This window comes from Antedon mediterranea, chromosome 11 (assembly GCF_964355755.1).
Source record: "Antedon mediterranea chromosome 11, ecAntMedi1.1, whole genome shotgun sequence".
NCBI classification, from domain to species: domain Eukaryota; kingdom Metazoa; phylum Echinodermata; class Crinoidea; order Comatulida; family Antedonidae; genus Antedon; species Antedon mediterranea.
The window spans coordinates 9,382,053-9,397,855 of record NC_092680.1 but is presented as its reverse complement, the minus strand read 5'-3'; the positions used below and the strand labels follow the sequence as shown (position 1 = coordinate 9,397,855).

General features: G+C 34.8%; 2 protein-coding genes across 2 annotated transcripts; one reads left to right on the top strand and one right to left on the bottom strand.

The window, feature by feature from the left end:
* Positions 1 to 4,345: 4,345 nt before the first annotated feature.
* On the bottom strand, positions 4,346 to 9,584 carry LOC140062632 (hydroxylysine kinase-like). Its single transcript, XM_072108931.1, has 5 exons — positions 9,520 to 9,584; positions 6,196 to 6,510; positions 5,752 to 5,888; positions 5,227 to 5,410; positions 4,346 to 4,859 (listed from the first exon to the last, which is right to left on the bottom strand). The coding sequence occupies exons 1-5, from the start codon at positions 9,530 to 9,532 to the stop codon at positions 4,390 to 4,392; spliced, it is 1,119 nt and encodes a 372-aa protein (XP_071965032.1). The 5' UTR covers positions 9,533 to 9,584; the 3' UTR covers positions 4,346 to 4,389.
* Positions 9,585 to 10,085: 501 nt separating this feature from the next.
* LOC140062252 (potassium/sodium hyperpolarization-activated cyclic nucleotide-gated channel 2-like) lies at positions 10,086 to 14,745 on the top strand. The gene is made up of 9 exons (XM_072108383.1): positions 10,086 to 10,634; positions 10,927 to 11,122; positions 11,370 to 11,600; positions 11,768 to 11,917; positions 12,205 to 12,423; positions 12,705 to 12,851; positions 13,393 to 13,636; positions 14,021 to 14,276; positions 14,587 to 14,745. Exons 1-9 carry the CDS (start codon positions 10,144 to 10,146, stop codon positions 14,660 to 14,662), a joined length of 2,010 nt encoding a protein of 669 aa, XP_071964484.1. The 5' UTR covers positions 10,086 to 10,143; the 3' UTR covers positions 14,663 to 14,745.
* The last annotated feature ends 1,058 nt before the right edge of the window (positions 14,746 to 15,803 follow it).

Sequence of the window (15,803 nt, the reverse complement as noted above, 5' to 3'; positions counted from 1 at the left end):
ATCTAGAAAAATGTGATTATATATGTTATCGTATTTTATATAACACCTAAATAAATTCCTGTCATTTGATTGGATGATTGTGGGTCACATGGCGTGCAATAGTACGCACTATTAAACGATCGTTTAATAGTACTTTTTGAAACATTTTTGTGTACGAAAAAAAAAACGTCTCGCGGATGAAAAAAAATCTAGTACACAAATTATCCTATGATATATGGCTCTGTACTGTGAAATACAACAGCGCCACCTGTCGTCTGGTCTCAGTTTCATTTGTAAACACCACCGCGAGATATGCAACAGCAGCAGATATTTGTGTACGATTTGGACATTATGTACTAATTTCATTCAAAGAGGCATTTAAATTAGCTTTAGATCGTTTTTAGGATTTTGATTAATTAATGGGGACATCCCTACAAGACGTGGAATTGTTGGAAAAACCATAATTAGCTTAGATAAGTTCCAATTGTCTGTCGAAGTTTTGCCTTTCAGCCAAGCTAGTACTAGGCTACAGGTCTAGCCTAACTAGGCCATGCTAGTATTAGGCTAGGCCTAGCCTAGGCGTGTTAGCCTTGCTAGGCCTAGGATTGTTTGGTCGTTTGTTGACATAATTAACACAAAAGTAGGTGTGTTTACGAAATCCATATAAATATAACATTTAATATAAAATTATTAAAAACCAAATGTTATTGTTTTTAATCAATGTGTGTGAATGAAATGTAGTAAGCTTTGGCTAGGGCTATCTTTTATTTGATTCAAATAACTAGAATTTATTTAGATGTTATATAAAACAAATAATGAATGTTTTGTATTCGTGTAATGGTACAAATAATGGCACTTGGTGAATGATGAAAGGTTATATCAACTTGGCGTTGCCTCGTTGATATAACCTTTCATCATTCACCTCGTGCCATTATTTGTACCATTACACTCATAAACATTCATTATTTGTATAATATCATATCAAGGCCTCCCTCGAATGAACGACTCCCGAACAATAAACGATCCGGGCGTTTATTCGAATAAATAGGCTACGCTATAATTTTCATACCTATACCGTCTGAGTGGCAGATCAACGAATTCCCAACAAAATAAAAAAGAAAATCATAGGCCTATTTGTTTTATATTCATTCATTCATTCATTCATTCATTCATTCATTTATTCGGTCATAATCAACATACAATACATGATTACATAACAATGTTACAATACAGAAAGTTAAAACTTGAGACTCACAATAAAAAGGAGGAAAAAATGTTATAAACAATCTAAAACAATGTGTTGTCGGCGAAATGTCTTGTCGGCCAGTTGTCTGTCGGCCAATTGTCTGTCGGCGAAATAGTTGTCGGCAAAATGTCTTGTCGGCGAAATTTCCTTCGGCGAAATGTCCTGTCGATCAAATATACTGTCGGCTAAATGTCCGGTCGGCTAAATGTCTGTCGGCTAAATGTCTGTCGACAAAATGACATTCGGCAAAATGTCCTAGTACCGAAAGGGGGACGTATAATTCTGTGAACCTCAAACACAGTAGCTCCATAGCTTGAAACTCTATTCCACCAGTGCACGACCAGCATGGGGTTCGAACCCATGACAGTGTTAACAACACGACGATTCTCAGCCGACTGAGCTATCCGGTCATCTTAGATATAAACAAAAAATATATATCACAAGAATGAGTATTCCGCGATTTTTGCATGAGAAATTTGTAACAGATAAGGGCGGATGTATACAGACTAAATAAGACTTGATTTAATAGATATTATACATGTCACACTAAATAGAATTATGATAATATATTTTGCAATTGTAAACCATTTTATATTACATATTTATTAACAAACTAGTGTACATTCACTTTTACAGACAATTATTTACTAAACATGCTGCTAAATTAGTTCACAAAAACCAACGAACGAAACGTTACTCGGCACGGCATATTCTTTACCATTGCCGCGGACTACTCTACGCCCGTAATTAAGTATAGTTTTTATGATATAAATTAGTATAAAATACATGTTATTAATAGGATATAATGTTAAATTTTATTAACATTTATTTGTTTTACCAGAACCAAGTTAAATATAGGAATATTATTAAACTAGTATCATTTGTAAAAACGCGTAAACACCAAAACGCCCGGTAGCCTCGTAGCGCGCCCGGTTGATGAAGCGAACTGTTTATACGGCAGTTTTTACTAAATAAATTGCATGAAACGAACAATTAAATATCCAAACAGCATTTAACATGATGTTGGCATGTAGTTGATAACATTTTTTATTATGAAAATACTACCGGTGGTCCATAATGTAACCGTCACAAAAAGTAATGTATATGCCTACATCCGAGATACACCCTCACTTATGGCGGCGCCCGGCCTACCACATGGACAATATTACTGTTACAGGGAAAATCGCGAATCACTCATTCTTGTGATATAATTATATTCTTTGATCAGCTGCTCAGTCATGTAATTTGTGGTGTAACGGGTAGGCCTTAAATGCTCTCTGTTTGAACTTTAAGCGCTAGCCTGGATGCGAAACTCTGCGGATTTCCTTTAAATATTTTTTTTAATGAAATAAATATTGTTTGTATTTTATTTTGAAAGATATTGAGACGGTTAAGTTAATTTCTACCGTCATATTAATACATAGTCATGATGCATACATAATCACTATCGTTATAGTAATCTCTATTAATGAGTGTCACGACAAATATGGCCCAGGCCAAAATCGGTCCGGCCGGACATATTGTTTTGGCTCTAAATTTGTGGCCAAAAACAGTTCATCACTGCCAAAATCGGTCCGGGTTTTTCTTCTATCGATTTTAATTGAATCACTATGCCTATGATGCTGTTTTAAGTTTTTAATGACTAGAAAAATATATATAAGAAAGTTATCTTGTCGAATAAATACTATAAATAAATGTATTTTCACTACATATCAGCCTGCCACACACTCACATCAACGGGTATGAGACGCTAGTATTGCCAGCTAGATTTTATGTTATGATTGAGACATTTTTTCTTCCTCAGCCTAATCAATATTAGATAATTGTTTTATAATAATTGTATTGAATTGATATATTGATTGATTAACCATAAATAAGTAATACATTAAATTCTTTTTAACATCATGGGGAAACTAAGATGTTAAAACAAAAAAAACAAAAATGGATTAATAACAGCCAGAGATACATTCCTACACAAAAGGCCTAACAACTTAAGTACTAATTATTGATGATTTGCTACTAATAATGTAGATAAAAAACAGGCTTAATTTATAATATTAAAATAACAACTAAAACCCCGTAGTTTTCAATATAATGACTGATCATGGTTTTTTTTAAATGATACATTATGACTAACATATATTTGTAAGACCGGGCCATACCATGATCGGCCAAAAAAGGCCTACTGCCGGACCGATTTTATCCAGGCCGGACCAGTTTTAGCGGCCAAAATTGGTCCGACCAGACAGGTTTTGGAATAAATGGTCCCCCGGACCGATTTTTGCCCGGACTGATTTTGGTGTGACAGTGCCATAGGCATTTTGCCACCCGCAGCCTCAATAAAAAATGCACAAATTACCCATGGTAATGGCAATGACAACCCTGGCTGGAAATGGTACTCTCGCACGTAAATATAAATGGCACTAGTTGGCCGGAAATGACACTCTAATAATAGCGCGTTCGCAATTGGAAAAACGATCGTGTCAGTTACTTTTTCCGCCGGTAAACACATTTGCGTTCAATGCTAACGTCAAGGGGTTCTCCCGAACCATAAAGGCCTAAACAACAACATAGCGATGCGTGTAATTTGGGATGGAAGTTCGCGGTTTTTCAGTCAAGTTACACATTCATTTGCAAACTACAGAAAAATAGCGTCGTAGTTGGTACCGCGTCCTAAAAGGGGATTCCCCACTTGTATATTAACAACGAACTATGTGTCAAAAGCTAGTCTATTGCTTGTCGTCGATTCCCAATTCGGGGACATTATTGGGACAATAAACAAGAACGGAAGTGTCCCCTTAATTGGGGTTTTTGGAAATAAAGACAAAAAAGAAACTATAAAAGTGTCAATTGTAATAGTTTATACATAATTTAGAATCTGAAAGTAGTAGGCCTAAACTGGTAGTTAAAACATTTCTTATAAACTATTGTAATTGGATATTAGAATGAATTATACATTAACCAAAAAAACACATTTAAAACAAAGTATAAGCAGTACATTATAATGCAAATAAATCTCTCAAAAGCACAAAGGCAAATTTTGAAAGTTCGCTCCTGACCACACCAAGTGTCTCCTTATTTAGGTAACTCCCTAAAAGGGTTAGTAGTAGTGTTAAAACACTTTGCTTTACATGATGTAGTCTCTCATACCGTTTGCTAAGTTTTCAAGTTTCATTATTTGTGTATTGATCATACTCATTCAATAAACTATCCCATGTCTTCCAAATATCTTGTTCCGGTGTATTTGACAGCATACTAAGGCAGTCCCAGCCAGACGTCTGTGTTTTCAAAAGATAGACATTCTCTGGGTCTTTGGAGAACGAGACCAGTCCTGACACTAAAGACTGAGCCAGCCTGGCTGATGTTGTCTTAATGATCGCTTCTTTCTCAATGTCTTTTAAACACCTTTTGCTTTGATAACCTGCTAAGAAGTGTCCCCCTGCAGTCAGCATATCTTGAGGGCGCATCAACATCATGTACAGAAGGCCTATAGCAACGTCATAAACAAGTGGATTGTAACAAAGATCAAAGAAGTCAATGATTCCTACAATAAATGTCTTTGATGTTCCATTAACTGAATTTGGAAAACTTTCCACAAGAATGTTGCTTTCATTATAATCAGAATGAACAAGACCTGAAATATAAACAAAATTAATAACAGAAACAAATATTACTTCTTTTTGCTTTTCAATAAAGTAACACTGGGAAATCCCCCCTCAGTGAACCTTCCTATCCCATAATAAGACACTTTTCTGTGAAACGTAGCCCTACGACCACTTTGTTGGGTCCCGTAAACTGTGTCCATTTAATAGGGCTTTTACTGCATTTTTTTTTGCATGAATATTAATTATTGTATATATGATGCAAGGACAATATTTAATTTCATGATTAAACCACATACGCAGCGGCTCCGTGAGTTAATGTTTTTCTTACCCGCTAAAACTCTAGAGCAATATATTTACTAACGGTTAAGATTAATTTCATTATTTAAAATGACACACCTTTTTCAAATTCTGATTTCCGTGAGTCAACATCACTCACAAACATGTTGAATGTCTTAGTTATGAGCTCTCTTTTATCAGAATGTCTAACATATTCATGGAAAATGTTGTCTCTTAATATATCTCTAATGCAATCAAAGTTCCAATAGAAATCGACTTGTTTTGTAAGCGGAAATTCTACACCCTGAGATACAAATTTAAAAAAAAGTATAATTAAATAAACATGATTTAAAATAATCTCCTCCTGCTTATAGATAATGACAATTGGTTCATCCTACTAACTTAGATTACGATAATAATTAGCAACTCCTTCTTAAAGATCATTGTAATATAAGTAGGAGGAGCATTCCCTTTATCTATGACAATTGCTATGGAATCTCCCACTTCTGAGTAGTGGTAATAAGAAGCATTGTTGCCATGGTTTTATCCAGGTAAGCTAAGCACAACAGAGACGGTAGAGGAATTTAGATTGTAATTTTATGAGTTTTACAAGAAGAAAATGTTAATATTTGTGAGCAAATCAACCTTAAGGGTAATCTGCAGTTGAGCAAGATACTGTCCAGCTTTATAGATTACGTCATCAGTAGATTCTACATTCATAAGTTTAATTCCTTTAACAAAGTTGTAGAGACAAACAGCATACGTCCCATGGATGAATACTCCTGAAAATCAAATCATCAAAATCTTTTTTTAATATTAATAATAATCTTTTAACACAAAATGTAACTGCTTATAAGATGTACTGTATACATTTAGTATACATTATACTTCTCTGTGTCTATGTTTAAATTTAACTTGGTCGATGAGAATATTTTAATCAGTTACACTTTATCACACACACAATTCTATTATGTGTCTGGTATTTAAATGTCTGGATGAAATTTTAATAAACAATTATTTATCATTTTACAGGGGAAAATATATTTTTAACATATCTGTCTCAGTAACAATAAAAGAAACCTTTCCTACCATTTTTTTTATTAGACAATTTTTTCATAAACACGTAATCACCATACTTGTTTTTCAGTGGTTTTGGACAGTTGACACCTTGTTGATTCAACCACACCAACACATCAATAATCTCAGTTAATTCTGCCTTCTTAGAATCTGTGTGGTTGAACACTCTTAATATGTACTCCTGTTCCGGAGAGGTCTGTGTTGAAATGTAAAAGACCTGGTCATTGTAACTCTCTTGTGATTTAATGACTGCTGCATCAAGTTCGTACAAATCACTTAAGATCCCTTGTATGTCTTCGTCCCTTGCTATTGGTTTCTCACTAATACCTGGAATAAAGTACGATTCAAGCGAGAAGTTCATGAATACCATTAGTCACTGATTGTTAAACTGATTACTTTATACAAACATACATTTTTTATACAAACGTCTGCTATTGCACGAGGGGTATCAAAATGAACTCATTTGACTGGGATATTTTAAACTATCGTTGGGTATTTACACTTATATGTTATACCCAGGCAATTTAGTAGAACCATTTTAAGACATCCCTTAGTATATACTGAATACTGAATACTGAAATGCTTTATTTGTCCATCATCATCATAAAATAACAAAAAAAATTCTTCTTGAAGATTGACAATTATTAGTACAAAAAAAAAATAGATATACAATATAATATATTATGTACACACACATAATTGCACAAAAAATATAAGTTATGAAACACGGTTTAAAAATGACTAGGTATTAAAATTGAATAGGATTCAGGATATTAAAATAGTTTAAAACAGCTTTAAAAGGATTAAAAACAGCTTTAAAAGGATTCAAACCATTAGAATGTTCCTAAAACCCTTACAATTTATAAATTGCTAAAATTTCAAATAGGCTAAAAATGTTAAAAACGTTTAAACATATTAAAAATATAAAAACATTTATAAATTGAAAAAAATTACGTTTTAAAAGTTTCATTGTTTACATAGTCTTGTATTACATAACATTTTATCGATGGTGACGTGAATTAATTATATGAATATAGCATTTGCAACAAAGGCATGTCTCGATCTGTTTGTCTTAGTTATTGGAACATGTATTCTATACCATTGCGTTTGATAATAAAGTATTTGCTAAGGGCTGCCTTCACTATCCAATCTATGTATATTTCATCTAACTGCACCAACGGATCTTTAACAATATATTCAGCTTTCTTTGTAATGCGATTCAATTTCTTTTTATCTTTTTTATTAATATTTTCATAATTGCATATCAAACAGAAAGACATAATACTTTGGATCATGGTGGTATAAAACAATTTTAACAGGGAGCTATCAATACTAATTAAAGTGATTTCATTTTGCGAAGTATAAACATTCTTTGATTGGCTCTTTTAACTATTCTATTCGTATTGGTTTCCCACGATAGTTTGTGGTCCATGACAAAACCTAAGTATTTATATTCTTCTACTCTTCGTTACCATCAATCAGAACTGGAATAATAGGATCTTTCTTTACTCTAAAGTCTACGACCATCTCCTTAGTTTTACCAACATTTAACTTTAAATTATTAAATTTGCTCCAATTTACAAAATCTGATATCAATTTACGGTAGTCATATTCATTATCATGTTTATCACCTGAAATGTATCCTGTGATAACAGTATCGTCTGCATATTTAATCACAGAACATGACTCATTTGGTGACCTAAAGTCAGAAGTGAAAAGGGGAATACAACACAGGTGATATTACACAGCCTTGAGATACTCCTACATATAGTACTCCCTATCAAGAGACGAGGGCCAAATATTTGTTTTATACCATAATAATAGAAGACATCCTTATTAAGGGGACACTTTGTCACCTTAATAGCGGTTGCAATGCAGTACATATTTATAATCGATATTCTATTTTATTTTAATGTACTTATGCACATGACTGAAATATTCAAAATGTAATAAATTAAATAACCGGTAGGCCTACATCAATTAAATAACCATTCCAGATGTCAATAGAGTAAAAGTAAAAACATATTAAGGAGACATCCAGTAGCAGTAGCTTATTCAATCTTCAATTTAAGATTATTCAGTGGACACGTTCTTTGGTCTCGAAAGTATCCACAGTTCTACTGTATATAAAATAAATATGTGGTTGTAAGCCTACATTTTTTTGTTATTCAGTTTGTATTAGTTAATGGATCCCACTCTTCCATTTTGCCTCGAAACAACGGTTCTAAATAATGTTCAATTAAACGTATTTAATTAACCATGATGAACAACAATGCAATAATCAATCTCTACTGTTAAACATAACAAAATTGTATTTACAATACTTTACAGTATATCCATCCTTTTGTTAACTCCACTTAGCTTAATTTAATTCTATTTTTTCACCAAAACATTTCTTTTCTAGGTGATTTCTCATCTTTTTAAATAGTGAAAAATTGTTGGTATGTTATTTTTTAAATAAAACTAAAACTGTTCTTTTCAGTTGCAACATGTTGTTGGTATGGAGTACAATGTGGAATCATATGATGTCATTTTTATCCAATCAAGATGATTTCAATTGAATCAGTGTAATGCATTCAATTCAAGTGCTTGTAAGCTCACTGGGAGTTTCAAAACATTAAAGTATTTCCTCTTCATCATACATATAGGTACTAATAAGGTTATGATTGTGGTCCCGGCGTTTCCAAAAGGAAATCAATTAGCCTATAGTTGCAAATGTCTAGGAAAAATTTCTTCCTGGTTATGCACATTCATTCTAGAGTCGAGAGTTATTAGGCAAGTACCAAACACATCAGGGGTAATATATTTCATTTGACACTATGGTAACCCCGAATGCACACTATTATAAGGGGACACTTCGCTGGGTCTTACTATATAGTGCATGTTTTGCGTGTCTTTCTGAATATATTAGTGGTTTTACATACATTTATGACATATTTCCTTCAGCGAATAATTCATTTCTGTGATTAGTCCACATTTCTTTACGATACGTTGAGTAGACATTTTATCCTCTTCTTTACATTTTCCATACCATACTACACAGCAGAAAGCGATGAGACTTTCAACCACTTATGAGTAGAACAAATTTAATATTGACTTGTCCTAAATTTAAAGTCCTAAAGTTTCCTAAGAAAGAACAGTGGCACATTTCCTTTCCGTATAGTATTTCTACATTGTTCAGCCCAATTTAATTCATTGTCAATGGTAATACCCCTGGTATTTGTAATTATTTACGATTTCAATAACAGAGCCATTTATATTTATATTCCGAAACTGCCGACAACTAGGTTATGTTATTAGCATTTTAATCACTGAATATCATTAAAGAGGACTTACCCACTGTTTCCATTTCGATTTGTTATTACTAGACACAACCGTTTTACCAAATAGGACTGCTGTGTGGAAACTGGCCAACAGGCAATGTACGTACCAATTGTTATGGGGAGGGCGGCGTCTATTATTATAAACGTCCCATAATAAAATTAATATCGTTACTATTATTATTATTGATATTATTAGGATATATAAGTTTATTTAAATAAGTTTGTATTTCTTTGTTTTAGGCTATGCAGTATAATCTTTTCGGGTTATCTAAACATTTATACACATTTAAGCCTATATCAGGTTGGTTTTTGAAAAAGTAATTATTATTAGTCGTTTATTAAAGTAATAAATGTTTTTTAATTACTGTAACTGCGATCATCTAATCTATACCATAAACTGCTACTCAAAGTTTAGTAGTTAGTGCGTACTTATTGCACTATATCTTGCGCGCGCAGGGAAGACTAGAGCAGCATCATATTATTAGGTAACACATAGTAACGCGTACCCACGCTACAACTGCATTTTGTGCGTTGTTGCCATGTGAACGATACAACGGATTGTCTTCTGGCGCTTCTCACCGAGAACAACACGGACGAGAAATGCTGCTTTTATACAAGTTTCAGATAACAATACAGAATGATTACTAACAAAGTAAGTCCAGGTATAGAGGTAGGCCTAGCTGCAATGGCGGATGACACAAGTGGGTTAAATCCCCAAACATTTGAAACCGTCGATGTTGATAAAGCGTCTACCGCCGAAGATGCTGGTTTACCATCGCACGACATGGGAAGCACTCAAGTAAGAGTAAACTTCAGTGACGAATCTTCTAAAAGAAACGTATCACCATCAGGACCCAAACCAAATCAAGAGCGTCTAAATAATATTAAACTGCTTGTACAGGAAAGTATATCTTTATTCGGAGTTCCCCGTGCCAAATCGGAAATGTGTGAACACAATGAGCAACAAGCAGATACAAATTTCTTAAAGAAACGAATCCGTACCATGCTGCAGCCGACAGATAATAGGTTGTCGATGAAACTATTTGGAAGCCAGAAGGGGATTAAAATGGAGAAGAAACGACTACAGGCCATTGGTTCACTAGTGATACATCCATGTAGCAACCTTAGGTAATCACATCCACTTGACTGTCTAATTATAATAAACCTACAGTTATAGACCACGTTTCTAAAAACGAATATTATTGAAAGACCATTTTGTGAATAGGCCTACATGAACGATCGAACGAAGGAATGAATGATCGTTAATGGGAAAAAGAAATTTAACTTAGGCTATTTGAAATAATTTAAAGTAATTTTTATCGTTTTATTCATAATAAGAAAGAAGTAAATGTTTGGTATAGATTGATTGATAAGCCTTTTTATCCTATAAATTTAATTATATTTACTTTGCCTTTAACAGGGTGTATTGGGACTTCCTGATGATCGCTATCTTGATTATTAACCTGATAACGATTCCTGTCAGCATTACGTTTTTCAAGCAAGAGGAGATTGGACTACAGTGGATCGTCATTAACTGCGTATCAGATACTCTTTTTATCACTGATATATTCTTTAATTTTAGGACAGGAATTCTAAATCATGACGGAAATGAACTGGTAGGTAAAGGTAGGATCAAGGCATATCGCAGTGGGAGCGTGTTCTCCCCTTTTGACAGCTAAATGGAATTATGTATTCATGAGCGCTCTCCGTTAAAAAAAAATCCTTGATCCGCATGTCTGTTTATTCAAATATACTAATTTATAGATTGGCGCATAATTACTTACAATTTTATATTATTACTATTGCACTATTGCATTATATAATAATATAATTACTATTATTGTAACACAATCTTTCTTGTAGGTAATCTTAGATCCAAAGAAAATAGCTAAACATTATCTAAAAAGCTGGTTTTTCTTGGACTTGGTGTCATCCTTGCCAATGGACTACATTATTTTGCTGATGGGAGGAGGCAACGAGAGCATTTATAAAGCATCACGTGCTCTCAGATTCCTGCGTATGGCTAAATTACTTAGTTTGCTTCGACTACTTCGACTGTCTCGTTTAGTTCGGTTTATAAGACATTGGGAACAGGTATTCATTACGTCTTCTCTATTTAAATAGACCACGTTTATATCTACTGTATGATTTTAGTTTTAGGCCTATATTGTTGGTGGTGTATTTATACTTTACTATAACATTTTACATTACATAATTTAATTATTTTTTATGAAACTGTAATGAGTTTATTTCTTTCATAGACTTTCAATATTGCCGGTGCTGTTATTCGCATTTTCAACTTAGTCTGCATGATGGTGCTTATCAGTCACTGGAATGGTTGCTTACAGTTCTTGGTTCCTAAGCTTCAAGACTATCCAGCCAAATCATGGGTTACTATTAACAATCTGGAGGTAAGAGCAATTGGTCACAATTCCACGTCATAATTAGGCCTACAACATGCTCGTATTGTTAACCAATTTTTTAGATCCCATTTTTATTACGCGTGTAATTTTCAGTGTAAGGTATCTTTTGCAGCCAGTTTTCATATAAAATTAAGCTGGTCTTCTTCCAGTGCACGCATACGACATGCTTGTCATACGCGAGGCAGTTAAATAACCATGGAAGATTAATTCAATAACATGCAACATAATATGTACAAAATAATGTGTGACGTACGTATTTGTGTTCCCTTTTAAAGAACGCTGCATGGGTTGACCAGTACACATGGTCTTTATTCAAGGCAATGTCACATATGCTATGTATTGGCTACGGTAGGTTTCCACCTCAGAGTATGAGTGACGTATGGCTTACGATCATCAGTATGATATCTGGTGCTACATGTTTCGCACTGTTCATCGGCCATGCTACAACTATCATTCAATCTATGGACTCATCAAGTCGTCAATATAGAGAAAAGGTAATGTAACAATAATGTAAACAATCAGGAATCCTCTAGTCTATGGGAAGTTGAGAGGCATCGCGATTTTATGGAGAGGCCTCTCAAAAGTGTGGGAAAAGTATTGTCTAATCATTAGGAATCTGGCCTCTCGCGGCATTGTAAATGTACATACAATGTGTTATTTGTTCTGCTGGCTCGGCGATTTTACTATAATTAAAGCAAGGCATAATAATGTACCTTCTCTATTAACCTAACAATATCATAATGTTACTACTGTATATTATGTGTCTATTTTTTAGGTTAAGCAAGTGGAAGAATATATGGCGAATCGCAAACTCTCAAAAGAATTGAGAGAGAAGATAACCGATTACTATGAATACCGTTACCACGGCAAAATGTTTGATGAAGAAGTTATATTTGAAGAAGTTTCACAAGTGTTAAAAGAGGTTAGTCACAAATTGCCTCTTTCAATAAAAACTTAGCAAATTGAGCACGGTTACGTCCTACCTGATTACAATAATGACATAGACAGGCAGCCCAGAGACATTTGGTTAGATGAGCTAGGTACCAATATCTGACTATTTAAGTGTGTTGGGGTCACTTAAAGTCAATGAAAATGGGAGTCTGCCGGGTACCCCCTGCTGTGTCTAGACCGGGGGCACCACGAAGGTGCTCAAAAATCGGCACCGGTTAGATGAGAGAGATACCACCAAATTTTAACACCATGGGATGCCCATTGGCATCCTTATACCAGTATCACAAACGACAGACTTTTTGTCTGCTGCAATAGACCCGCCAGACCCCCGGGGGAGGGCCTAAAATGGGGATAGCATAGATGAGTGAGGTACCATTCAAAATTAATGCCAAATGAACAAGTTGTGTTGATCATGACGCCATATTGGTTCTATGTGTCGTCTTTTATTTCGTAACTGATCAGAGGATCTTTTATATTTCACTTTCTGAACATTTGTGATTTGCATTTTCCAGACTATTGCAAACTACAACTGCCGTTCTCTCGTTTCGTCAGTTCCGTTTTTTATGAACGCAGATCCAAACTTTGTGACGAAAGTTGTAACGCATCTCAAATACGAAGTATTTCAACCGGGTGACTACATCGTTCGTGAAGGCACATTTGGCGAAAGTATGTTCTTTATACAACAAGGCGTAGTGGATGTACTCACACAAGAAGGCCAAGTTGCTACCTCACTGTCTGATGGTTCATACTTCGGAGGTAAACTACTAGCATTGTTGCAATTACAATTCAAGATCGTTGTAAAGCTACATTACTTTTTTTTAAATCTTTTGTGGTTAACTACCAGCTTTATTTACTAAAAGCTACATTACACTAAGTGGTCCGTTTCACGTAACGGAAGACGTTAACATAAACGGCACTGTCTTCCGTTCCGTGAAACGGAAGAATAACAATAACAACAACAATAATAGCAATTGAGATGGCCTTAAGATCGTCAAACAAAGTGTGTACCTGGAATGAACCTGTAAAGGTGAATTGATTAAAGAAGTGGAGTTTTTTGCGAATGTTCGTTCATTCATTGTTTGCGAAAAGTCGACTGTTCTGTCCGGGCCTCCTAAATATAATTTACATAATTATTTTCAGAAATTTGTCTGCTCACTAGAGAACGACGAGTAGCAAGTATCCGTGCCGAGACGTACTGTTCCCTATTCTCCTTGTCAGTAGAAAACTTTCAAAGCGTTGTCAGAGAATACCCATCAATTCGCAAGACTATGGAGGAGATTGCAATCAGACGCCTAAAAAAGATCGGAAGATCAGCTAGTCTCATACGTAAAAACACAAATTCATCGTCGAAAAAGGTCAGCGTTCTATTTCAAGTACCATCCGATGCCGACTACTTGTAAGTTTATAAGATAAATTTATTTGATAAAGCATGGGTTTCTCATTCCACAAAGGCAGGAACCGATTTCTTCACATGAGCCAGATTTAACAGAAACCAGCTACGTATCTTCCTCATAGACGCTGCTGTCTATAGAGGATGTCGAGCAAACAATGATAACGTAATGGTCTTTTCTCAGCACTAAAGTTTTTTAAGTACTGTTTTCAGTTCAAACTAATATGCGCTGTTGCTGCAACCATTGCTCAGCGAGAAAAAAAAATGAACCTAATTTAGTTTATATATAATTACCATTATTATCTATGTATTTCAGCAGCGAAAACGAGGAGGACGAAGAGGAGCAAGTCATATCTGTAACTGAAGCAATGATTATAAACGAAACGGTATAAAGAAAACGGAAAATCGAATACCAATACAAACAGTATTAATACCATAATTCAACAATAATATACGAAATGATATAATAATGAAATACAGTGTAGATTATTCCGTATTTGTCTATCGTTTTATTTTTTTATAAACTTATTTTTAACTTGAATTTATTTGTATCACAAAACACAAATCAACTTTGATTCGCGCTGATTTTATTTTTAAGAGGCTTTTCATGCAGACACAACAATTATTCGTTAACTTTCTTGACTGGGTGCCAGGGTAATTGTAGGCTTATCTAATGACTCTTTTTACACCCTCCACTCCCTAGCCTCGAATGAGACTTTAAAGCATGATATGTCATCCACCCTGTAATTCGCCGTTCCGCAACCTATAAGTCGCGAAAAAAAATTGATGGTTCGCGAATGTTTCCAATACTGAAACTTTTTATGTTTTCAGTTTTTGTAGAATCTACAACACTGATTACATTTTACATTTACAGTTTTCCCTATGTTGACGTGCAGCGAGTCCGTAGCGTACAGTAGGCCTACACAATTGGGAATCGACGACGGGGCAATGGACGCTGTTGACGCATAGTTCGCTGTTAATATACAAGTGGGGAATCCCCTTTTAGGACGTGGTTTTAATAACCTACCAACTGGTTCTACGACGCTATTTTTCTGTAGTTTTCAAAGGAGTGTGTAACTTGACTGAAAAACTGCGAACTTTGATGTAGGCGTACCGGCGGTGGGAACTTTTAGAATGAACATTAGAATAATAGAAAGAACAATAAAAACAGGTCCATCCCAAATTACAAGCGATGTTGTTCAGGCTTTTATGGTTCGGGAGAACCCTTTGACGTTAGCATTGAACGCAAATGTGTTTACCGGCGGAAAAAGTAGCTGGCTACGATCATTTTCCCCATTGCGAGCGCGCTATTATTAGAGTGTCATTTCCAGCCAACTAGAGGTGCCATTTATCATAATTTTACGTGCGAGAGTACCATTACCAGCAAGGGGTGTTGTCAATTAACAAAATTCGCTTTGCCACAGGGCCACCATGGTTAATATGTTTATTTTTATGTGCTGAAAACAAGAAAATTCCCAAAATAGGATCATGGGGTCGTGGTCAAAAAAGGTTGCGGAACGCTGGTAATTGGCT

What these genes read in the sequence shown, in the direction of transcription:
- LOC140062632 (XM_072108931.1), bottom strand. An exon ending in ATTGTCTAATAAAAAAAATG is followed by an intron (nt 5,889 to 6,195) that starts GTAGGAAAGGTT and finishes TTTGATTTTCAG; the next exon opens with GAGTATTCATCCATGGGACG. An exon ending in AACTGCAGATTACCCTTAAG is followed by an intron (nt 5,411 to 5,751) that starts GTTGATTTGCTC and finishes TTTGTATCTCAG; the next exon opens with GGTGTAGAATTTCCGCTTAC.
- LOC140062252 (XM_072108383.1), top strand. Translation starts at nt 10,144, where the DNA reads ATGATTACTAACAAAGTAAGTCCAGGTATAGAGGTAGGCCTAGCTGCA. An exon ending in GTCGTCAATATAGAGAAAAG is followed by an intron (nt 12,424 to 12,704) that starts GTAATGTAACAA and finishes TCTATTTTTTAG; the next exon opens with GTTAAGCAAGTGGAAGAATA. An exon ending in TTTCACAAGTGTTAAAAGAG is followed by an intron (nt 12,852 to 13,392) that starts GTTAGTCACAAA and finishes TGCATTTTCCAG; the next exon opens with ACTATTGCAAACTACAACTG.